At 42.0% G+C, this 24,743-nt stretch overlaps 3 protein-coding genes across 4 annotated transcripts in view; 2 read left to right on the forward strand and 1 right to left on the reverse strand.

Moving 5' to 3' along the window:
- tmem8b (transmembrane protein 8B) overlaps positions 1-5,958 on the forward strand; it is a 117,714-nt gene extending 111,756 nt beyond the window's left edge. Inside the window, exon 13 of the mRNA XM_042100107.1 lies at positions 3,026-5,958. Within this exon, the coding sequence (XP_041956041.1) occupies positions 3,026-3,361 (336 nt within the window). The 3' untranslated portion in view covers positions 3,362-5,958. The remainder of the gene's footprint in view (positions 1-3,025) is intronic.
- Positions 5,959-9,961: 4,003 nt separating this feature from the next.
- On the reverse strand, positions 9,962-17,477 carry si:ch73-337l15.2 (glutathione hydrolase 6). Its single transcript, XM_042100110.1, has 4 exons — positions 17,235-17,477; positions 12,335-12,675; positions 12,091-12,204; positions 9,962-11,370 (listed from the first exon to the last, which is right to left on the reverse strand). Exons 1-4 carry the CDS (start codon positions 17,351-17,353, stop codon positions 10,100-10,102), a joined length of 1,845 nt encoding a protein of 614 aa, XP_041956044.1. The 5' UTR covers positions 17,354-17,477; the 3' UTR covers positions 9,962-10,099.
- Positions 17,478-17,519: 42 nt separating this feature from the next.
- Positions 17,520-23,211, forward strand: LOC121714911 (beta-1,3-galactosyltransferase 5-like). 2 transcript variants are annotated; one of them, XM_042100112.1, is made up of 2 exons: positions 17,520-17,586; positions 21,490-23,211. In XM_042100112.1, exon 2 carries the CDS (start codon positions 21,692-21,694, stop codon positions 22,718-22,720), a length of 1,029 nt encoding a protein of 342 aa, XP_041956046.1. In that variant the 5' UTR covers positions 17,520-17,586; positions 21,490-21,691; the 3' UTR covers positions 22,721-23,211. The 2 variants fall into 2 exon arrangements, with proteins under 2 accessions (XP_041956046.1, XP_041956047.1); XM_042100113.1 differs by lacking the exon at positions 17,520-17,586 and adding an exon at positions 20,185-20,246.
- The last annotated feature ends 1,532 nt before the right edge of the window (positions 23,212-24,743 follow it).

Genomic DNA, 24,743 nt, shown 5'->3' on the forward strand with positions numbered 1-24,743 from the left:
CTTGTTTATGTAAGACTGAGCATGGGTATACACAGACTTATTGTATTGTTTATGTAAGACTGAGCATGGGTATAAATTTGACCAGACATGTGAAGAAGAGGCAGGGATGTCAGATGCTCTGAAAGACAAGCAAGTTTGTAGTCTTTGAACTTGAGAACCGGCACATTTAAAGTCCAAAAGGCACAAGTAAATTTCAGATGAATACATCTAACCTCAAGAAAAGGAAAAGTATTCTCATACATGTCCACTAAAAGTGCTATCATATTCTCGCATTATGGCTGCTGTGTTGGCAGGGGGTTAGACAAGAAACTGAATTTGGATGCATTTTATAAGTTGTTTGGAAGAAGTTGCGGGAAAACTGGGCAGAAAGTTGGATTGCTTTGTGACTCATCTCCCTGCTGGCTGCGGTCAGTTTGATTTACTGACCATCCCAATTTTAGCCTGGGGCTGCAGTGAGCTCAGCGCTCATGAGAGCCACAAGCTGATCCAATCACTTTCTATATCATTTGGATCAGCACTCATTAGCTACACCTATGGCTCAATTAGAATTTAATGGAATGATTCCAGACCTCAATGATTGGAGTGAATGGAGCTTGGCAGTACCAATTCCAATCCCTATCTCTAAACAAAGAAATAATGCATCTATATAGACTAACATCATACACAGCAAATTTGTAGAACATCTTGTTTGATTGTTCTAATTAGGAGTTAGGATCCCATAGACGTGCCTAGATTTCAGCGGAGAAGACCCAGATATAAGTTTTGGCAAGTTGTGGAGGACATATCGATTAAGATGTCAGCCACTCAATAACCTGGCTCGCTCAGTCTTCCCAGGACACCATAAAACTTTGTCCGCCCTGCTGATGAGCTGTTTTCCCCTCAGTATCATTGAAAAGTTCCCAGATTGAAGAAGTATAGTACGTGACAGGTTCAGTAGCATTCAGTCTGTTTTCATGGCTTATGGAGGTAGTGTTTAAAATTCAGAGGCTCCTGTTATCTAACTCCTGTTACCCAACCATAACTTCCTATTTTCTGTCAAAAGAAGTAATGTCGAACTCACCTACTGGCAATTTTCCCACTCTTTTTTTTAGCTTGTTATTGAACTGTTCTGTGGATGGCATCCTTTCTCCAACAACCAAAATCTAGACCAAAAACCACCACATCCTTATATTTTTTGCTGAGAGAGACCTCACCATCCAAACATACTCAAATACAGTATATATTTATTGACAGCCTTAACATCTGCAGATAAACTCTTTTAGTTTTTCCTTCAATTATTAGCATGAAGACAAACAGCTGAGTATAGTTTAAATAACATCACACATACCGTGCTTGTGAAGTCTTAACAACAGCTGCAGAGGATTTGAGTTGAGTTCACGAGATATAGCTGCAGAGAGCCAGCTTCTGAGCCAGCCAGAGAACTGCGCCCTTGAAAGATGACGCTGACAGAGTAGTGCTGAGATTTTGACAAGACTGAATGATTTGCCACAAAGGACAGATGGAGGGGCAAAGGCCACTGTGCGGAAGACCTGAAGCAAAGGGTACTTGAGAGCTATGTGCAAGCAATGTGAATAAAAGTATGGCACTCTTGGAGGTCTGTTTTAGATGTCAAACCCTTTTCAAGGATAGTGCTGCAACAAGAACCGCTTGTCCCCAAACACCCTGCACTTATTTAGAGTAGATTATGTTGATATGGGGTTTCGGCTCCCACAGAAGAGAATATATGTCTAATGTTTAGGCCTCATGTGTTCTGTGTATTCAAAGCAAGGCTGCATACTACAGAAAGAGACTTTTAGTGTAACTATGACCTGACCCCCCACTTATTGCTCATCACAAGAAAGCCGTCATGAATGAGACCAATCCCATTATCCAAATGCATTACCATAGCTTCATAACATCAACTCATCTGATCGTACTTTTTTCAGGCGACAGTAACTCAAAGCCAAATAATTTCCACTTATGCACAGTCACACATGCCGCAAAATCAGCCACAGGGGCCGGGGGTAATTGAATTGTCAGAATGCACAGGGAAGTGAAGAGAGGAATGTGGTACCCATGTCCATGTCGCCATGGATTCTGCCCAGCAGCTGGGTGTGGGGAAAAGGGGAGGACATTTTTATTCTGAGAGAGAGAGAGAGAGAGAGTTCTCTGGGAGACATGGCGAGTGAGTGTAACAGTGGGTGGTTGCACTCAATAAAGGCTAGCAGGAGGCCAAGCTAGCTGAAATAAATGGATGATATGCACAGTGTAGGTACAGTGAATGCACACATGTTCCCTGGTCCATATACAAATAAAATAAAATGGGATGAATCATATAAAACATGGACGTTTTATGCATATTTGCAAGTTAAAAAAAGGTAGTTACAAGGTTTCTGAAAATACATTGGCAGAAATAATAAATAAAACATTGCTTAAACACAAGGCCATGTGTTATCTAACAGCAACCACGGTGTATTGTTTTTTTTTTTTAAACATCTACAATTATATGGTCTCTAGTTTCAAAGCAAAGGTGAATACAGAAGAAAATGGGATACAGGAAAGGAGACTTGCATATTCCCAAGTAGTCTGACAAAATGGAGGCAGTGTATGCAGTGTGATGATTTTAACATTTGGCAGGGTGAGAGATTCACACACACACACATACACACTCAGACTGACAGAGCACATACTGTAAATATCAGCGATCGCTTCAGGGAAAAAAGAAAAAGAGCAGGCTTTCCCATCTGCTGCTTGTCTTGTGTGTCTGCATACTGTATGCACATTTGTCCATGTATCTCAATATTTCCACATGTACTTGTGTGTTTGTGAGCCTCTTATATTTATGTATGTCCATGTCCTTGCCTATGTCTATTTGCCTGCATGTATGTATGCATTATGTATGTAAATATGTATGTATCTGATTTTCTTTGTACATGTCAGGGTTGTTTGTGTCTGTCCATGTCCATGTGCATACTTGTGTCTTTGGTGGTGTGTGTGTGTATGTGTGTGTGTAACTGTGTGTTCATTTTGTGTGTGATTCTTGCAGACGGTCCGCACCATCCGCCGCCGCCGCTGCTACCCACCCACCTGGAAGCGCTGGGTGTTCTTCCTGTTCCCGGGCACCATGATCGCCACGTCGGCGGTGGCCCTCTATGCCTTCGTGGAGACCGAGGAGAACTACTTCTACATCCACAGCATCTGGCACATGCTCATCGCCGGCAGCGTGGGATTCCTGCTGCCACCACGCGCCAAGCCCGACGCCAAAGTCACGCCCATGAAGCGCCGCCGGGGATGTGGCTACCAGCTGTGCGTCAACGAGCACGAGGAGATGGGCCTGGTGGACCCAGCCATCATCTCCATCAACAGCATATGCACGAGCTGATAGGTCAGCTCACTGCCCACCTCATTTGCCATAGCCACAGGACCATTTGCCTTCAGTTTCATTTGGAACAGATATGTAAAACAATGACAACACCAACAACAGGGAAAACAACAACAACAGCAGCAACAACAACAACAAACAACAGCAACACCTTATTGGAAACAAGCCAGAGAACTTGAAATACGTTGTAAATATACGGGCAAAAAAAAGTGAAACAAACAAAGACACAAAACCATCCCACGCATATAACACTTTCACTTTGAGTTTTGGTTCTCTTCACTTGATGAATTATCGGTACCGTTCGACTTGCGCTCATTATTGTTGGTCTTGCTCTGAGTTTGTGGCTGTGCGGTGAGACGCTGTACTGTCGTTTGTGGACACTGTACTTTCTAAAGTCAAACAAGCCTGAAACAAGCACTGCTGCTACTGGATGGTGACTACTATAAAGTGTGTCATGTAATTTATTTATTGATCCATTGGATTTACAAACCAAATGTTTTTTTTGTTTGTTTGTTTGTTTGTGTTCAGGTAAGGATGACAGAAGGACTCACTTTAAAATACAGAAGCACGGCTTCTTTTTAATATAGATTTCTCTTTCTTTTTTAATTTTTAAAATTCATCTTTTGCACTGAGACACAACTATGTGATATTGTACATTTTTATAAATACAAGTATAGATATGAATAAGCGTTACCCATGTGTAAATGTATAGTTGTTTTTTCTGTGGAATGTCCGACTGTACTTTGGATTGCATTGTATTGCCTTTTGAAGAATTGTTGATCGTTCATAGGCCAAGCAGAGGTGGAAGTAGAGGGAAGTAGTTGCCAAGCATTGGAGTCATGGAAGCCTCAGTTGATGACCTTGTACTTCAAGATGGATTTGCCAATAGTCATATCAGGAGAGGAGTTTTAAGTAAAAGCAACCAGTAAAAAAAAAATAAACATTTTATTTTTTATGTAAGAAATTGCTTTGTTCTTCATTCTTTTCCTTAAATTCTCTCATGTAGTGATGTTCCAGTCTCAGTGGGCTTCTCTGGTCACCTGCCTCCCAGCACTTAGTTTGTGCTTTTCCGTATAGTGCAGGTGGAAAATGACAGTGGAGAATACATCACTCCCACAGCACCTCTTGCTGCATGCAATATTGCTTCCCACAAGTCATCACTCTAGTCCACAGTCTTGCACATCACAACACAACAGCCCCACTGGACTATCAAAACACCTCACTAAAAAAACCTTATTCCATCATGCAGTCTCACTAGCTATTGGGATAGTACAGTTTATTGCAGTGTCTGGAACATACAGTAGAATCTCAAAGACACGGGGGATGTATCCAAGGTTATTTCTAGGTTCTGTTCCTGTTTCGCAGAATCCCAGGCCCATCCATTCCCGGTGCAAAGACGCGGGACACTGACACGGTGGTGCTAATGTGTGAGCTAACTAACCCTGACACGGTGACACCGGCCATTCTTCACATCCACTGATGTGCAGACAGCAGCTAGGCCTCCACTGCACAGATATTAAAGGGGAAAGTCAAGCCAAACATAATTTTGCTGATCCTTCTGTTTTACGACTTTGGAATCTTTGCTGTATTTCTTTTTTTTTTGCTGGCTGGCTTTGAGCAGGCAACACAATTTATGTTTTATGGGTTAAGGGGAGTGCTCTCTCCAACAGTATCAGACAGTGAATGTATTTCTAAATATGTGGAGATGGACGAGAATGAAAATGGTGCTTTATTGAAATTATGTTTTTGTTGAACACCACACTGTTCAACATTATGTTGTTAATGTCGAACAATGCAGCGATACCATATCGCTGCATTGTCAAACATGTTCAACATGTAAATCCCTGGTCCACCAATGTTATTCCTCTATAATCCCAACAACCATACATTTTTTGCATTCATGACGTAAGACATAAGACTTTCCATGAACCCTGTGTAAACCACTTTATATAGCCATTAACTCTCATTGGCTTGATTAAGTACTGTAGTCCCACCTCCAGTTTTGCCAGTGCCTGCAGGGGTGAATACATAACACTGTGAGCACATTCAATGGCCCAGAAAAGGACCTCATGCTGGTCCGCTCTCACTGAGATCATTGTCACGGAGATGTAGCCTACATGGAGAAGGGAGCCTTGAGTGGCTTCTGAGTGGGGTAGAAATGGCTGGGAGTCGTGCTGTGACACAGCAGAAGAATGAGCGCCACCGCTGTAGCGTGTTATCCCATACATGCATTTCATGTCACATCCACTCGATGACGGGTGCCGAAGAGCTGCTCTCTCCCTTTGATCCGCAATCATACGCAGACACAGGGCACGCAGAGTGTGTTCAATTGTGCTCTTGGGACAACAGCCAAATACACCCTCTCAAGCACATGTTCTCACACACACTGTACATAAGTGCACACAATTACCCCATGCACTCATTCATACAAACTTGAATAAAGTATTTTTTCTGGAAGCTTGTAGGCTCCTAACATAAGCCTGTGATATCTTAGTGCTTTGTGGCAACCAGGCATAAAAAACAACTTCTATCACTTATCCCCTTTCGACCGGATTTTTTTGTACCTGAGCAAAATACCCACTGATATTCTTCTTCAATAAAGAATTGAAAATGAGTCTGTTTTTTGTCTTGTTTATTTATTTTATGATGTCTATTACAATGGACACCACATTACAAACAAATGTGGCTACACAGGAAATCAGGAAACCATTAGGACAAAATTCAATTCTTGAATTTCCCCTAGGATCAATAAAGTATCTATCTATCTATCTATCTATCTATCTATCTATCTATCAAGATTTTGTTCAGTTGTGCATTAGTAAGTTGACTAGATAGATGCATTGTATGCTCAGGTAGTTCTCCATTTACTAGAAAGTCAAGAAAGTTTACGACCAAGATAATGTACAAAAAATATTTTACACTAATGACAATCTCAATATTCAAATTAATTCCAAATACTATTACTTCTATTATTAAATACTATTATTTCTATTACTAAATACTACTCTATTCAGTGCATATTGATTGGCTTATATGAACATGAATTAGTGCATACACCTCCTATTCAGTTAGTGAGCCATGCTTGTCATACAGTATTATAGGCCATGACGTCATTGGGAATGGATAATCTAGGGACTAATCATTATTCAAATGATAAATCATACATTTTGTCAATGGTTTAACAAAAATACCATCCATTCCAGGGAACACAGGGGGTCCTAATGTAAATGATGAGCAAAGTGCAATCAGTCTATGAGCAAAGTTCTTATGCATGAACTAACATCATGTGGCGCGAGACCACTTTTATTTGAGCAAACGATGTCTGTGCTTGGGATTTTTCTCATCTTATTATATTTGCAAAATAGATATTGGATAGTTATTAAGCAAACTTTAGTTACATTTTAGACTTTGCACTTTTCCGCATTTAAATTAGGGCCCAGGGTCTGTATATACAGTATCAAGACAACAAAATCAGATGTTTACGTGGCAAAAGAAGACAAAAACAATCCTTATCCAGACCTCCTCAGCATCAGCATTAACTTTCTCATTTCCACTGAGGTAATTAGCAGTTCTCTATCGTCTCGAGACCATCTCTCCAGTCCTCATACATATGGAATGGTAATTGAGTGGAGAGATGGTCTCTTCACTCAGAGAACCAGGATAACAACATAACCCAACGAGCATGTTATTATTAGCTGTTAGTACGTGTTGCCTTTGGCGGTAGCTTTTGGTTTGTATCGGTGCCTTCCTGTGCTTCCTGGAGCCGCCCATGGCTCTCCTGGCGCGTGCCCTGTTTCTCCTGGCGGTGGCAGCAGTCCAGGCCAGGCGTCCCAGCGGGTGACCAGGCTGGCATGGGCTCGGTCAACGCCTCAAAGGAGGAGGACAGGCGCAAAATGTCTCTAATTGAAAGACAGGTTTGAATATGCATCAGGCGTCCATCTGTGCAGGGAGCTGCTGCTGTGGGGCTGATGGGAGCAGCAGGGGATCGTGGGTACTCGCACGGTGGGTACACAGCAGCAGGAGGATAACACGGTGTCTTGGATGGCTTACATCCTGACCACATGCTCCAGGATGCGCTTTGGGGAACATGCATGACAACAGACCATCACACAGCTCCTTTGATACTGTTTCGCCTTGGAAGAAATGCTCAGCTGCTACGTACACATACATTTAAAAAAATTTCCCCAACAATAAAAGCCACTCCTATACAACAAACCCTATGTAACCATTAATAGAATAGTAATAGGTATTACTACCAGGATCTAGATACCTAAGTACCTGAGTACCTAAAAACTGAAACATCATACAATATATTCCAAGGACTATTTCTGCTAACATTCCAAGTTAAAATAAAAGCTTCTTTGGCACTCTAAATGCCTTTCATTTGCTAACAAATGCTTTTTAACCCTTTAAACAACAAAAAAAAGACTGCATCCCATGGTTCGACTGCATCCCATGGTAATGCTTCAAAATGACTTCTTTCAACCAGGGCTATGCAACGGAAGGAGACACTGTCCTTAATGCAGTGAAGGGGTAATGGAATATCAAATCTGAAACTGAGAAATGAGTGCAAGTGAGCTTGAGTGTGAAAAGAACAGATGACGCAGAATATCAAAACAGACAATAAAAATCAATGGGGAGGTGAAGGCCAAGAAGTGGGCTGGCGGGCGGTCTCTCTGAGAGAGGCAAAGAAATATACTCCCACAAGGCTCAAGATCAAGGTAAATCAACAAGAGAAAAATATGGTCCGAAAGAAAGAAAACATAAACTGTTGGTGGCAAACTGATGATTCAGCAACAGAGTTTGTAAGGAGAATAAGTGCAAACATGGCAGTAACATTCATCCATATCTACATAATATCCAACATGAGGAGGGTGGGAAAACAATGCCTAACCACACATCTACACAAAAAAGAAATGGCTTTCACACCCTCAACTTTCAAAGCATATTATTACACAAAAAAATGCAAAGTCCACTCACAGTATCTAAGGAAATCACAGTGCATTTCATTTTGTTTAGTGCATATTACAGTATGTGATTGGAGCTTTGTGCCTATACAAGTGCACAGGTTAACAATCAGTTTGAGTAAAGGCTGAGATGTAGAACGCTGTGATTATTATTATGACTGCCGCGCAGCGAAGCGGCGCTCATATAGGTTTAGTCAGATTTGTTTTTTTTGTTTTTGTTTTTTTCGCATGGCCAAATTTCTGTCAAGGATTCCCGGGACACTGAAAGACCGGGGTGCACGAAACTTGGTGGGCATGTAGCTCCACATGGATAGCATGGAACCATCGTTTTTCGTTTTGATCTGTAGCTGGATTGAAGGGTAGGGCAGACACAGTTTTCTGTGAATATCTCGAGAACCGTAGGGTTTAGGAAGACCACCTTTTTTTTGTATGTTGATCTTAAGGGGCCATGTCAACCCATTCCATAACCACTCATTTCATGTATAGCACCACCTAGTTAACAAAAAGAGTAAAAATGAGGTGTTGTAATCACAGGTATCTGTGACCTAACATGGTCAAAACTGCACAAAATTGGAAGTGTAGAATCATTATGACACCCTCTGAAGGCACACCAAGTTTCGTGGAATTCCGTTCATGGGCGGCCATACAATAAATTAATTTATGTTACTGTACACCAACTGGCCTGTAGGTGGATGGACACAGTTTTCTGTGAATATCTTGAGAACCGTAGGGCCTAGGAGGACCACCTATTTTTTGTATGTTGGTCTTAAGGGGCCAAGTCAACCCATCCCATTACCACTCAATTCATGTATAGCGCCACCTAGTTAAAAATTAAAAAGCAAAAAATTAGGTGTATCACAATATTGTAATCACAATATCTCTGGCTGACATGATCAAAACTGCACGAAATTGAAAGTGTAGGATCATTATGACACTCTCTGAATGCATGCCATTGACGTCATGACTTTCGTTCATGGGGGGCCATACAATAAATTAATTTATGTGTACATTTAGTGACCGTACACCAACAGAGTTTTCTGTGAATATCTTGAGAACCGTAGGGCCTAGGATGACCAATATTTTGCATAAGTTTGCCTCCAGGGGTCATGTTAACCAATTCCATATGCACACATGTGCATAAACAGATATTCACACACACACATACATTCACAGTAATCATATGTATGACACATACACACACAGTAGATATATGTAGGCTATGCATGCATGCACATGCACGCACGCACACACACACACACACAAACACGTACATGCACAAATGCACACAATGAACAGGCAAGATGGGGGTGGGGTTGTATAAAATGTATTTTACATGTGAAATCTATGAACTAATCATGTTTTGGTACTTGTTGTCTAGCAGATACCAGTGAGAATTGAGTGTGCATAATGCAATTCAGTGAGACAGTTAGAATCATATGCCTTTCACCTTTTGTTTTTAGCCAGCAGCCAGACCAGCAGATGCCCCTGACTTTGCTGAATTACTGAAGCTAAGCAGGAACAAAGTAGGAAATTAACACAATTTGACAAGTGTGACTTATTTTTGTGGAAAAAACGTGCCGGACTGGGTGGCGGTCATATTTTGTACCGCTCCGCGGTACATCTAGTTGACATGAGGTTGTGTGTGTTTGTGTGTGTTCGCATGTGTGTGTGTGTGTGTGTATGTGTGTGAGAGAGAGAGAGTACTGTATGTGTGTGTATTTGTTGTGGGTGTGCACGTGAGTCTGATTATTTGCATTGATAATGTTTGCCATTAGAACCCGTCGGTGTGCGTTTTGACTGCGGGGGCTCCGTACGCTCTCACGTGCTCTGCGTGCAGCTGCAGCAGCATGGCGGTGGAGTCCTCATCAGTGCATCTGTCCGTCGGCTGCCCACCGCCATCTTCCTCATGCGACAGGATGGAGACTGTGTCTGTGCCATTTGACATGGAGGACACACACACAGTCACAGATCCTTCAGTGCTTCCCTGGGCAAAATGCAAGAGTGGATCCTGCACTGCTTCTTGAGAAGATATGCCACGGTCCAACCTGTTTAAGATCTGACCAGCATTCAGCAGAGCCGAGAGTCCCCCGGTAACAGCAATGATCTGTACATCATCATCATCGTCGCTGTCATCATCCATGTTTTTAATCTTTATAATCAAAGGGAAGTTCAACAGTGGGACACCAGCGCCCATTTTGGAAACAAAATCACTCAGAATGAAGCCGCCAGACGGCAAGTAACGCCCAGACCCCCAGGGGCTGTTGAGTGATGCCGAAATAATCAGAAAATGACCTTGGCTGTGCAGAACCCCAATCTGAGAGCTGGCTACGCTCAAAGCAAGCCTCTCTGCTGGACTCCCATTCTCCTCTGCCTGACTAGTGTTATATATCTCCTTAGCTAACTTGAGCAGACTGATCAGGGAAGGGACAGAGCTGTTAAGATCTGTGCGATTGTGCAGAGAGTGGATCAGCTCGGTGGCTCGCTCTAATGCATCTGATAGGACAGAACCTGAGAAAGGAGGAGAGCTGGCGAGGAGGGTGTATTTTTCTTCTTTGGCGATAAGGGGGCCATTGATTTCTCCTGTGACGCGCAGAACGTCTCGGACAAAATCTGGCCTTTCTGCCGGGGAGAGGTCCCTGGCCAATTTCATGGCCAGCATTTCCGGGAAATAAGAGTCATTCAGGCTGACACTGCGCAAGAGCTCTGATAGATTTCGGTTGGTGACATTCGAGCCCGCAGATTTCACACGGCCACTCTCATCGCAGAACAGAATGCACAGCTTTGATTGGACAATCCGGCTCTCATTAGTCAGCAGAGCCGAGGCGAGAATATGGTCAATTTGGAATCCATCCCTGCCCAGCCTTATGGCATCCTCAAATAGCCTGGCCCACTCCAAATTCCCATACTGGGCATGGAAATATTTGATTCCTGGCAAAATGGCAGGAATGCCATACGTGGTTATATTGTTCTTTGGGGATGAGGGTTGAATTGCCTTCAGAGATTTAGTCGTATGGTTGTAAAAAATAGCTGAAAAGGTGCCACCTTAGAAGAAAAGAAATTGCCATAGAGGGAATCATTACTAAGGTGCAGTTATTGTTCCAGTCACAGTCCTGTAATTCCTCTAAAGCATATCAACCTTGTAATTATTAAAACCCTTTTTTTAAAACCATCCATCTTAATTTTCATGCAATAATCCATAATCATGATGCATATACAATGCCCTTTAGGGCCTATTAGTAACCTTGTGCAAGACAATTGGGATTCTAATAGCCAATAGCCATTAAGGCAGCTTTTACCTGCTTTATCTTTTCAAATATTTATATAAAGTAAAGTATAGTGCAGACATTTTTTTTACAAAATAGATTTAGTCTTACATTACTAAGATTCAAACGGCCAAATTAGTTTGTCAAAAATGGGTTTCAGTTTGACCCTCATTAGAGTCGTTTCACCACTTAGAGATGGAAATCTCCCAAATGGCTCAATGCTCCCATTCACTTGGGGTTGATGGAGCTGACATGTGAAATTTGAATCCATTAGACTCATAAGTGCATTGCATTACATAGGAAAAATATGCTGACCTATATTCAAAGACCAAGATGTGTAGGACAAAATGCTTAGCCCAGGTGACATCACAAATACATCTCTGTTGAGCAGAGGCCGAGAGGATATATAAAAAAAGTGGGAGTCAGAAATGAAATTCATCACCACCCTTCTGCTTGGAAAGCACAGCTTATACCAGAACAGGATAGATGTCATACTGACCTATGCCGGCTGAATGGGGGTGGACTACTCCCAGACAAAGGAGCGCTGCAATGCCTGCATCAACTATGTTCCCTCCATTCTGGAGAAGTTTCCTCCCGGCCCTAGAACAAGTAGCTGTTTAAAAGGAAAAAATGTTTCATTTTGTCTGTTAATTTAGACATATCTCCCAAGACATCAATTTTCTTTGTACTGCCATCCAGGTTCCAATGCTACTCAATGATATAATGAGGAAAATGGGTTGTACCAGAGCTGGTGATGATGGCAGCATGGTGGAAAAGAGAACCAGTGTGACTGTGGTGGTCACTGTGTTCTTCATGGTCATGGTCATGGTCATCATCATCATCATCATCATCATTGTCATCATCATCATCTCCGTGGTGGTGGTGGTGATGGTGTCTGTGTCCTTCGCTGCCCTTGTCAGCGTGTGTCGTCTGGGTCTCCCCACTCCCCTGCTCCTCCGCTCCACAGCCAGACCACTCGCAGAGGACAAAGCCCAACACAACGGCCAGGAGGACGAGTGTGGCTGTTATGCGCAGACACGTCTCTCGCTTTCCCCGACAGCTTCCCCTCTGACGGCCAGGCACTCTGCAACAACACGATGAGAATCGAGGACGAAGGAAGGAAGGAGGAAAAGAAGAAGCAGTGAGAAAGTTCAGATGAAGTTCAGAGGGACACAGAATGAGCACGGTTTCAAAGACAAAGGCGGCGCTTTGGCTGTTACTCTGACTAAATTCTGCCATACTTCAACAGATGGCTCTTATCTTTGATCCCATCTTTATCTCTTTGTCTGACAGAATCTTCTTCAAGTAGCCTATTGGCACCAGAAAAGAAGTGCAGCACATCTGAATTTGATGCCCAGTGGAACTCCATTAACACTGATGGTTAAAAAGGCTATCTCAAGTTACAGTTCTCAAGGGCTTGCACCTGGAATAATAATTTGTGAATCAAGGTAAACTCCCTACAGCATTCTGAAGTCACAGAGAGTGTACAAAAGTCCTTAATACATGATCTAACTTGATTAATAGCACATAGTAAAAATTTGACCTATAGTTAACTAGTGAAAGTAAAACATGGTTTAAACTACTACCTACATATTACAGCTGTTGTTTTACAGGCGCGTAGCAAGTGTGGGGGATGTGGGTGTTATAACGTACACACTTTTGCTGGAACACGATTCTATCCCCCACACTTTTTGACAGATTAAAATGAAAGTAAAATATGGAAATAAACGCTCCCGTAAAGAGTTGGAACCGTATCTACCATAACGCCAGGCACGTGCAGAGAAGGGGGGCTACAGGGGCTCTAGCACCTGCCCCTTTGCCCCTTTGATGTCCAAGTGCCCTTTTGACAAGACCCGTTTTTTACTTTTTAAAATTTGTAATACTTCCGCTAGTTCCAACGTGAATATTCGCTAAAATGTCTCATTAATAGTTTGTGAAATTATAAATTTACAAAAATAACAATTTGTTTGTCTGTGTTAATTTAAATGCCTTGCGGCCACCAATCCGTGACGTCATACATTCAGTGAACTCTCAGAAGGTGCACGCAGGCACAGTGCTGCAGGAGACGTTTGGGAGCACGATAAGGTTACTTGGCAGTTAGCCTATCTGAACATGCAATAGTATCCAGCTTAGAGATAGAGAATAAAATGTTTAAAGTTGTTTCATGTTTAATGAAGTAGGTTATCAAACCCGTTTTAACCATGTCATGGTCCATCCATTTCAATAACCTGCCAGCTTCGAAAATCTAAGGCTGAACGTTCATAACATATTCTGGTTACTATGTTATAGTAGCTTAGGTTAGTATACCTAGTTCATAAAACAGAGTAGGCAAACCTTTTCTAAATCGTCATAAGCCGACGACATAGGCTACTGTAGTTGTTTAACTAACCCAACTCCACACGTCGTTCTCTGTTTACAGTAGGCTACATTACGCGTCATTTCACTCAGTGGCCACACGCACAGCACGTGAATCTGCAAGACACCAGCTTGCTAATGGTGGTAGTTCACTGTGATAAACATTAAAATTATAGCCAGACTAGGCAATAACATATTTGCTGCCGCTAGGGTGCGTCTAGATTTCTAGGGTATTAAAATTAAAAGCTTTGAATTTAATCAATAAGATGTAGCCTTGTCCACTTGTCTAACCCTAGCCTTGTAGCCTTGTCCACTTGTCTGTGCCCTGGCTACAGTATGCCTACAGTACATGCACTCTATTGAAGCATGATGCAAGATTCCATGCTGCACTTTTTGCAAATGTTATATTTTTATTTTGTGGATACAGTGTGATGGAAGATGTTTTATTTTGATAGAATTTGCATGTAGCCTATGTATTCTCTATTGGGTTGAAATCAAAATTAAGTTTTAAATAAAGTTAACACGTTTTCTGAAAATTTTGTTCCATGTGCCCTTTTTTAAATTTGAGCCCCTGCCCCTTCAAAGGTCTCTGCACGCCCCTGCATAACGCACACACAGAGAGACACAAATAGGTCTGTTGATTTGATTGAACGGTCATCCAGCCAATCACATCAAGTCAGCCAGTGAAGGCCCAGAGCCGCTCTGATCAAATTCAAAGTGTGCGTCTTTCAAGGCTGTGCTGCATGCTTGGGTCTGCATTATAACGTCTGCAGTGAGCAGATTTCAGGTTGAATTGAAATGATAATTGTTACCGCATTATGCTAATTTAGTAAACCAAAATTCACTGCCTGACTGACAGTTTTTGTCACAATGTAGAAATGCAGGGAGTCAAAGTGAAAGCGGGGGTGCGCGCACCAAGGTTCTCAGAGCATTATGCTTTATCTGTCTATGATCTGCAGCTTTTCTCAAACTATGGGCCTCCTCAACAATTAACACAGCCGCGAAATTAAGTTATGCCCGGTGCTTCACACGTCTGATCATTTGCAGCAAGATGGTATGGAACCACGGACGGGAAAAAAAACTAGGCTAAAAGTTTCCCCAATCAGAAATACTTATTCATTTGGTGTCATCAACTATATAGAAATAGCCCAGTCAGCACACATACGTCTCCAAGACGTTTGGAAAATATCTGAACAGCTTAATTACATTGCGTTCCATTTAGAACGTCTTATTTGATCTGATCACAAACGTCGGCGGCATTTCACTGTCAGTGTGTGCCGTAGTGCTACATCTATCGTAATATCTTAAATACGATCGCGTTCCATTTAGAACATCTTATTTTCATCTTAACGGCGGCGTCAAGACACAAATGAGTTCTACATCTGAGAACTAAGATTTCCAGCATGTAGAACTCAAATAGAACGCTTATGAGCGCTCATGCAATGTGTGCGTCCCTGCAGCAAGTGAAACTGGAGGTAACGTGGGCTAGAAGCAACAATAGTTTAAACAACGTGGCTTTCTGTAACTATCAATGGAAAAAGCATACTGCTAATCATAATCTTTTAATTTACATTAAGATGGCTATATGCAACACAATTTATTTATATTCCCTTATATGTTTGGGTAGACTTCAAACGTTTTTGAATTTGAGCTTACAGTTCTGTCACTATTCTGTGTCATTTACATTTATATATATTAGTGATGCCTCGAAATTAGGCTGCTGTCGGTTAGGCAATTTATTGAAGCCTGCTAACCCATATGCACAAAACATAATTTCTGAATTGATTTCTTGATTTATAACATGAGATATGTCTCCAGGTAGGGTATAGTGTCAAATAGTGAAGTGATAGCAGGTAGATCATGTAGGCCTACATGTCACATGAGCCACACATATAATGGGCACTGCTTCTTCTGTCCCTCCCAAACAGGGATGGATTACTGCACGGGCCTACCAGGCCCAGGGGCCCAAGAGGTCAGGGGGCCCTGAAGCCCAAACCTTTGCATGGAATCATTGCCTCAATATCAACAAATCAGGATGTAGGCTATGAATCTGATTGAATTTAGTATTGGCCATCCCCCAAATGCACCAGAATACAGGAAATCACATCAAGCAAATTAAACATTTTCTGGGGGAGGACCCCCAAACCCCCCTCCCACATATACAACAATAAGTGGGGGGCCCTTAATACATCTGGGCCCAGGGGCCCGAAATTTCATAATCCACCATGCTCCCAAACTGCATTAAAATGGTGTGTTTAGCAATCAGAATGTCCAGAGAAATTTTCCAGAGAATCTCCCGGACACCAATATAGTCCGCACCCCTCTCAGAAAATACTTACAATGTCCCTGTAGGGAGTTATTTATAATTTGGCCGGATTGTTTCATTTTCCTATCCCACAACCCCCACACTTTTAAAAAGCTTGATACGCCTTTGGTTGTTTAAGTAAAGCTCAATGTACTTAAAAATGCTTTCAATTACAAAAAAGGTGCAGGTTTTGGCTGAGAAACTACTGCTCCCGATTATTATTATTATTATTATTATTATTATTATACCAGTCCGTGTTACCGGCTACTATAGTTCCAGAAAGAGCGTGTTCCACAGCGCAGCAAACCATGTGATTGAGAGGATTTCTAATCCACTTGGTATAGTGGTATTGCTAGCCTACTGCTGAACCACAACTAGCCTTAATAAGAATGCAAATCTTCCATCTGTAATGAACTCGAATGCTATCGAATTTTACAGCACACGCACACCAACCCGCACACACACTTTGGGTGCTCAGTCATTGGGTAAAAGGCAAAAATATACAGTAGTGAGCTGAGCTGGCAACAGAAACGTTCCGAGATTATAGTTTATGCTGACAATGCCACAGCAGCAGCACATGACATCACATCACAGACCAGTCTTTATGAGGCTATTTCGTCGGACACGTTCCTCTTCTGAGATACATGTTTGTGAAACGTAGAGTTGTTACATTTGTGAAACGTAGACTAATCAAAACCACAATGAAATTGCTGTGTGTAGGCTTTGTATCTAGGAAAACTTTTACTCCCTTTGACACTTCTCTAAACCTTCCTTCCTTCCTCCCCCTCTCTCATTCACCAGACAGTTAACAAGTTTTTCATGGGGATGCTATTTGTTCATGGTTTCAAGTTGTAGACATTCAGATGTCGTTAATTATCAGATCCAACGTTAAATAAACGTTTAGATGGCATGATATTGATATCCTTTTTCATGCGCCAATTATATGGAAAGTGAATTATTATCGTTATAGGCGAGCTACTCACGAAAGCAGGTGGACTACTGCCTCGCCCCCTTCCTCCTCTCCGTCACTTTCTTGTTTGCCCCATTTAGTTTCTTCTGTAATATCACTTGGTAGCTTTTCGTAACGAACAGCGTCAAACATTTTGTCAAGTTGAAAATGTTTACTCGAATAGTATTTTACATTTTCGCGTGACCAGTGCTTCCTCAGGTTTGATTTTATTACCTCTACCACTTCCTGCTTTTCACCTGCATAGGAACGGGAACAACAGGTTTAGCCTTCTTAATAAAACGTTGCAAATGGATCCATTGTTAATGGCGTGGCATGTGATCTTGTCCACCCAACACCTCGACTCTTGTTGCAGACGTACACCTGAGGTAAGCTATTTTGCAGGCCAGTAGGACAAAACCCTCCTGTGTGTGACCCAAAGGTTACAGTGTGCATAAGCCTTAATATTACTTTCAAAGTAGCCCCTGCCGCCAAATCTCTTTCTTCAAGGGCGCCACGGAATTGGAAGATGCCCTTTATTTACTTTTTGACATTTTCAGGGAGATTTGCAGGCATGCAGAATGTAATTGAATATAATGTCCCCACTGTGATTCTGCCAGAACTGAGACACTTCAAGGTGTCTGAGGGGAAGAAGAAGGAGCAGGTTGAGATTGAACACCTTATCCATAGTGACGTAAAATGTCACTCACATGGCAGTGGCTCATTCTGTAGCTTGCATTCTCTGGGTATGTCTTTGTTTCTCTCTGTTCTATGAGCAAGTCCTTTATTTGCAGATGGGGGTACGAAGAGTGTGTGTTGAAGTGTAGGTAATGTCAGAGCTCTCAAGGATTGTTGCTCGGAGGAAGTTTCTATATAGGCCTACAAGGATTCACTTTGATCTTTGAGTTCGGAATGTCAGTGATTTGTACAATTCCCAGTCTCCCTTGGGAGTCTCACTGCTTGTAGCCTCTCAACTTGAGATTACCTTTAATAGTGTGACTGCTAAATTCCATGGTTTGTGTCCAAAAACCTCTACAAATTATTAAAAAAAAATAATAATTATATATATATATATATATATATATATATATATAATTATTATTTTTTTTTAAATATATATATATATATATATATATATATATATATATATATATATATATATATTTATTTCCAGAATGTGCAGTTATTCTCAGGTAGAGGATGTGAATAAGGGGAAAGGATGTCTTAATTTTATAAACTGCAGTGCAAATTGAAGAAGACTTATTATCTTCCTCTACTCTTTTCTCTTCACTTTCCTTGAACTATGCTTGAGATGTGTGTTTCCATTCAGCCTTTTAAATTATATACATTAATAATGCTGCTCACTTTTATTCCCTTGACGCTAGTGAAAAACATTATGTAGCCTAATCTCTCAAAGAATAGAACTATGGAGACACACACACACACCACTATTTTCAGCACACAGAAAGACCATCTCCCAGCACATTCATGCTAGTGCCTCCATGAGGCCTGAGTCAATCGGAAAGCAATTGTTTGGGAGCTTTCCTCCACAGGACGCACACTGTCTCGGTGAGTTTGGAGCTCATTAGCTGAAGGCATCCCATCCTCAAGCTCCCTGAAAGCTTTCCCCAGATACATGGAGCGTGTCGGGGGACAAAACTCACCAGCAGCCGTCTCTCTCTTCTCCCCTGGTTGTATTCAAGCAAAGGTTAGGTGGAGTGAACAAGGGCAAGAAGTTGTGCTGTGTTTTTTTTTGTGTCAAGCATTCAAAACAAACTCCCAACTTCAAAACAGCTTAACTGAGACCTCAGGCAACTACACTTTTCTTGCTTCCACCATGCTTTTATGAGCAATTAGTAAAAAGGTATGTGTGTGTATTCATTAAGAGAGACAAATGGAATTTCGGTCTGGCATGTTTCACATCTAGCAAGTAAATTCATAATTTATAAGAGCATGAATATGCATTTCATGGACATTGCAACTCACTTTTATTCGCAATGGAGAAGTAAACACTCAAGCCATTTAATTTACCATGCCCCACCACAATTAATGAATAAATCAAAGTGGCATTATTATTCACTTCAATGTGCTAAATGATTTACAGGAAGTGAGTGGTCAAATTAAGAATGCACAAAGGAAGATTCCATCAGAATGTTGTTTTGATGTTTAATTGCTTTTATATCTCACGGTGGAATGGTTATGAAATGTCCACAAAGGCAATAATAAAATATTCAAATATGTAAACGATAAAAGCTGACATTCACTTCTTGGAGAAAGGTATGGTAATGTAGTTTAATGACCAATAAAGGATAAATGCAATTTATATCCACTCCTTTCAGAAATACAAGGATAGGGCAACAGCCTGGCTTGATCTTGGCAGTTGTTGCAAGGCAAGTTGAAAGACATTGTTTTTTTAGTTTTCTTTATGAGAAAGAGGCAGTTAAGAGTGGACAGGCGATTAAAGGCTAATTTATGGCTGATGCACCGTGTAGTCCACCCTCTTGTAAAATATATGAAGTTGATCTATTATAAGGTGAGTGAAGAGGAGGAAAAATAGCTTATGAGGTGCCTCTAGTGTGGAGAGCTTTTATGTGCAATGCTTCAACGATACTGTTAGTGAATCTTCAACTCACAAACCAAAGGTCATTGGTTCCCTGATAAACATTACAGATACCCTGGCACAGTGTGTCACACTAAAATCAATGAGGCTGTTGTAATGTTGGAAAAATTACCCCAGTGAAAGGGAAAGTATTTGTGACATGAACTTAACATTTTCTGGGGTATGGAAAAATAGGGCTCATATATTAATGTATTAAATATATCCTTCATGACAATGCAATTTGTACGGAGTAGACCTATAATTTATTTTGCTTGTAACTTAAAACGTTTGAGCTTATTTTCACTGATCATGCATACAGACTTGTCCTTTTTTTCAAAGGACAACCCTTTCTATTGCTTAACAATCGGGGAGGTGCTTAGGCCAGTAAGGAACCACTCAGTGTTTACTTTTCTCATAATTTCCGTCTCTGAGCTTTAGATACATGCCCTGGTAAGAATCCCTTCATGTGTTTCATTGTAAACATATTCTAATGTTATCGATGTATGGACAAATCATTCTCTCACTTTCTCCCATAATTTCTTGTGGGAAAACAATTGTTAATACCAATTGATAATCCACCAAATACTCCCTCACATCTGCCTATCTGTGTTTCTTGCATCACCAGCTTTTCCCAAAGTACAGTATATTGTGTAGCTTTAAATGTTTAGTATCTTGTTTACATTTAGTTTGCATTACAGAAGCCTTATGCATAATGCATGATATTGTGGATACATAGGTAAAGCTGCCTTTGTAATGCTAATGAAATGTTGCATGAAATATTATGCATGAAATGTTGTGTGTATATATATATATATATATATATATTATCTTAAGACAACAGAGTCCATTTTGAAAAATAACTGTGACCTAAAAAAAAAACACAATGGAAATACTGTGGTGATCCCCACTGAATACTGATGGCATAGCCTCCCTGATGGCTTGGTGATTTATTATGTCCTACCACAATCCATTTTTAAACCTCTGATACTCGCCTCCACTCCTGTGTCTGTAGCCTATCCCATGCACGCTCCGTGCATGAAGGTTGCATCATTCTCAGGCATTATAGACATCAAATTAATTTAGGCAGACTATTCAGAAAACAACGGTGTTATGTCTCTGAAGCAACGAGATCAAATAAGCTCTCAGTCACAGCTCCAGAAGGTCTGTGTTGAGAGTGATCATGTGCCACAAATGAGAGTGGCTCCCCACTGCCCCAAAGGTCATTTATAATGGCATTTGGAAGAACCGAGAGAGCACCTTGGTGTTATTGCGTCGCTTTTGAAAAGCACCTGCTCTTTAGTTATGGGCAATGTGTCCAGGGCACTTTTTGAATTCAAACGGAATAACAGCCTCAGAATACAAAATCACCCCAAACGCTTTCTGGCCGATGCCATTATCAGAAAAATTGCATTATATCACAGAGGGACGAGAAAATTGCTACAGCTAATTCTCTCCCAACTTTAGCTGCCCCTCTCGACAACTCTCGGCTTCAGCTTTGATTTTTATGCACACAGCTCTTTTAAGTGTGTTGTCACACAGCGTTTGGAGACACAGTCACAATAGTTCAGCAAGCTGTTAAGCAGCAGATTCTCATTGTTTACCCTCATTTGCTCTCTGTGTACAATGGTAACACTCCCCCAAAAGAGTGACAGGCTCTTTATCAATAAACCTCTATTATTCACTTTTGTTGCAGGCCGGCTGGTTTGCTCAGAGATTAAGGAATGGAGTCCATATGTGGAGTTGTTTGAAGAGGCCTAATTGGATCTGGGTTTTGATAATGGTCTTAGGAAGATTGTTTATATCATGAATGAGAAAAGCACCTCAATTATAGACTGCGAGGGCAAGTTTTTGGACACGTGGAAAGACTCTGATGTGTCATTCAATGCCATTCCACCATGAAATTACCGTCCTTGTCCTGGCAATTCTGTGGACTTGTCTGTGCCAGCGCGTTAACATCCCTGGTCATTCTGAGGTTGCTCGCCTCTATCACGCAAGACGGGCCAGTGGTTTTAAGGCATTGGGATTCTAGAAGCGATCCGGTCACACATCCGGCAGATCGGCGTCCCTCAAGGCACAGGGGAAGGGGCATCAGCTTTGAGCAGCTTCAGAGAGCTGATCAGAGGCCACTCGAGTGCCCCAGGGATCTGCTGGTGGTGATTCTTGTCACGTCGGCCCCTTGGCACTCAGAACAGAGGGACGCCATCCGCAGCACGTGGGCACAGAAGCGAGAGGACACGGACTACCCCTGGCAAGTGGTGTTCCTCATCGGACTGCCCGTGGAGTTGGGCATCTACCCACACATCGCTCAGGAGCAGCAGGACTATGGAGATATCCTGCTGGGGAATTATGTGGACTGCTACCGTAACCTCACCCTGAAGGTCATGCACGGCCTGTGGTGGGCAGCGGAGAGCTGCGACTCTCGGTTTGTCCTGAAAACAGACGACGACTGTTTCGTGAACACGGACCACCTCCCTCGCTACTTGGTAGAGTTTAATAAGGACCGGACCGGGGTCTACGTCGGCTCCGTGTTCCGGCTGGGAAGAAGGCAGGTCATCAGGGACCAACGCAGCAAATGGTACGTTTCCAAAGAGGACTTTCGGGAGCAGGAGTACCCGCCGTATGCCAGCGGGATCGGCTACGTCCTCTCCCTCGATGTGGTGCGGGAGCTGGTGGATGTGGCAAAGGACGTGCCGCCCGTGCCTATGGAGGATGCCTACGTGGGCGTTCTTGCTCGGGAGGCGGGGGTGCCGGTGAGGGACAGTGGGCGCTTTGCGAAGCAGAATGTGAACTGGAGGGTGTGTAACTACAGGTACCTCATGGTCATCCATCACCTGGACGCTGGGCAGCTGAAGGAGGCCCAGCAGAGCATGCTCAATGCCCGCTCCGCCTGCAACCAAACAAAAGAAATCACTGGCTGGAAATGAAGTGGGGCCTCCACCACATCAATTTACCTTGTCTGCTCCCTCTTGCTAAGGCGGACACACACACACACACACACACACACACACAAAATCACACCCACACACAAAGACAGACACACACCCCCACACACAGGCAAACCCGCACATGTACACACACAAACAACCCCCCCCTCCCCACACACACACTTCTGTTTAGTGAAGTGTCACGGTAATATGTTGTTTCTGCCTCTGTGCCATGGCCCTGCAGTCTCTCTCTCTCTACTTCTTTGCAGTTTGCAATAAGACTTAGCCATGCATCTCTATAGACCACCCACATTATTGGAGGAGGGCAGACTCTAATCTGCTCTGTCTGGGGATCTAAAATATGGATCTCTGATTTGGTTTAGTGAAGTGTCACCCCAAGGTGTTGATTTTCGTCTCCGAGCTGTAACTCTGCAATGTTTTCTCCCCACCACTTGTGGTAGCAACAGGATTAAACAGAGCCACTGCACAGATCAAACTCTTTAAGCAGAAGACAGATAACTGTAATTTGTTTGTTTTGTCTGGTAATGTGAAATGTAGTGCTCTGATGTTGACAAATGCATGTAAGACTCAAGTAATGATATACTCTTAATCACCCACACCCAAACAGAATTACAGCCCTCAATGTAGAGCAGTTGGTAATTCATTGGTTATCAATATTACAGGGCAGTTGGGAAATCTGTTGGCATTGGAGTAATCGTAATAATGACTCTGCCGCCTTGTTTATGGAGCTTGGACCTCAGTGGCAGGCGAGATGATTTACAGGATTTTCAGTATTGCAATCTCTCAAACAAACAATGGGCCAAGTTTTTAATCCAAAATACACCCAGCAGGCCAGCACCGATGTCAGCTCGCTGGGAGCCAGCAAACACCAACTCGGAAAAGATGATATTTACTCTCTTCGTCACCTTTCAACTGACCTCATTACACATAATGGGCGTTTGGAACACTTGCTTGTGATAACTGTCTGACAGAGATTAGGTTTAAAAACAGCCACGGCTGGGCCAAACTCACGCCCTCCATTGCTTTGTGGTACTTGACATGACAACCATTTGCATGAATATCTGAAGCTTCTGTTATGCTATTTTGACATTTATCACACTGGTGTGCCTTTTAGAAATGGCAAACATTGTTGTTCTTGTATGTATTCCTATTTCCTCATACACTGAAAGAGCTGTGTACGGTCAGAGTGTACCCCAAGCTATTCTGAAAATGAAATCTGAGGGGGGGAAAAATGAATGTTTACTTTTTGCGCCAATGAAATTTGGAGAGAAAAAATAATGGGTTGAGACATCTTCCTTTGGGAAACATATTTCCTTTGTGCAAATGAAAGCAGGCAGAGAGGATGCAAACAACCGCTGCATAGATTTGATCCCCGGCAGCGATAACACGCACAGTTTCCCATAAATCATATTTTCAACTAGAAAATGTAATTTCGAGGAAATTACCAGTGCATGAAAATATAAACATACTGTATATTAACATAAAATGCAAAACAAACTTTTATTTGATAACAGTTGGCAGAAGTCATAGTTAATAACAACTGACAGTTGAAATGGCTGAACAGTTAAATAGTTGAGTAGTTTAAATAGTTAAATTATTTAATAGTGAATTATTGTAGTGAGGACATTTATTTTGAAACAGTTGTGGGCAGAGGAAATAGTTGAACAGGATCTGTAGAGCCAGATTGTATGTTTAAAGCCTGAGACAGAGTATATAGTTTAAAAGTTAAATATAGATAGTGTAATGGATGTTGATATACAGAAAGTTGAATGGATGTTGATAGGCAGATTGTTTAATGGATATTGATGGGATAGTTTAATGGGTAGATGAGTGAATGGTTTGAAAAGGATGAATGGATAGAAAGTTGGATGGAATGTGCCTTATATCCTTGTAGAATGGAGATACACAGAGAGAGTTGGCCTAATTGAGCAGAAAGCAGTTGATACAGGCGCAATCAGTTTAACTAGCTTTTTGATGGGACCTAGTTGAGCAGCTGGAAGTT

This window comes from Alosa sapidissima, chromosome 8 (genome assembly GCF_018492685.1).
Source record: "Alosa sapidissima isolate fAloSap1 chromosome 8, fAloSap1.pri, whole genome shotgun sequence".
In the NCBI taxonomy this organism is placed as follows: domain Eukaryota; kingdom Metazoa; phylum Chordata; class Actinopteri; order Clupeiformes; family Clupeidae; genus Alosa; species Alosa sapidissima.

What these genes read in the sequence shown, in the direction of transcription:
- si:ch73-337l15.2 (XM_042100110.1), bottom strand. Translation starts at nt 17,353, where the DNA reads ATGTTTGACGCTGTTCGTTACGAAAAGCTACCAAGTGATATTACAGAA. An exon ending in GCAGTAGTCCACCTGCTTTC is followed by an intron (nt 12,676 to 17,234) that starts GTGAGTAGCTCG and finishes GTGTTGTTGCAG; the next exon opens with AGTGCCTGGCCGTCAGAGGG. An exon ending in TGCCATCATCACCAGCTCTG is followed by an intron (nt 12,205 to 12,334) that starts GTACAACCCATT and finishes CCTTTTAAACAG; the next exon opens with CTACTTGTTCTAGGGCCGGG.
- LOC121714911 (XM_042100112.1), top strand. Translation starts at nt 21,692, where the DNA reads ATGAAATTACCGTCCTTGTCCTGGCAATTCTGTGGACTTGTCTGTGCC.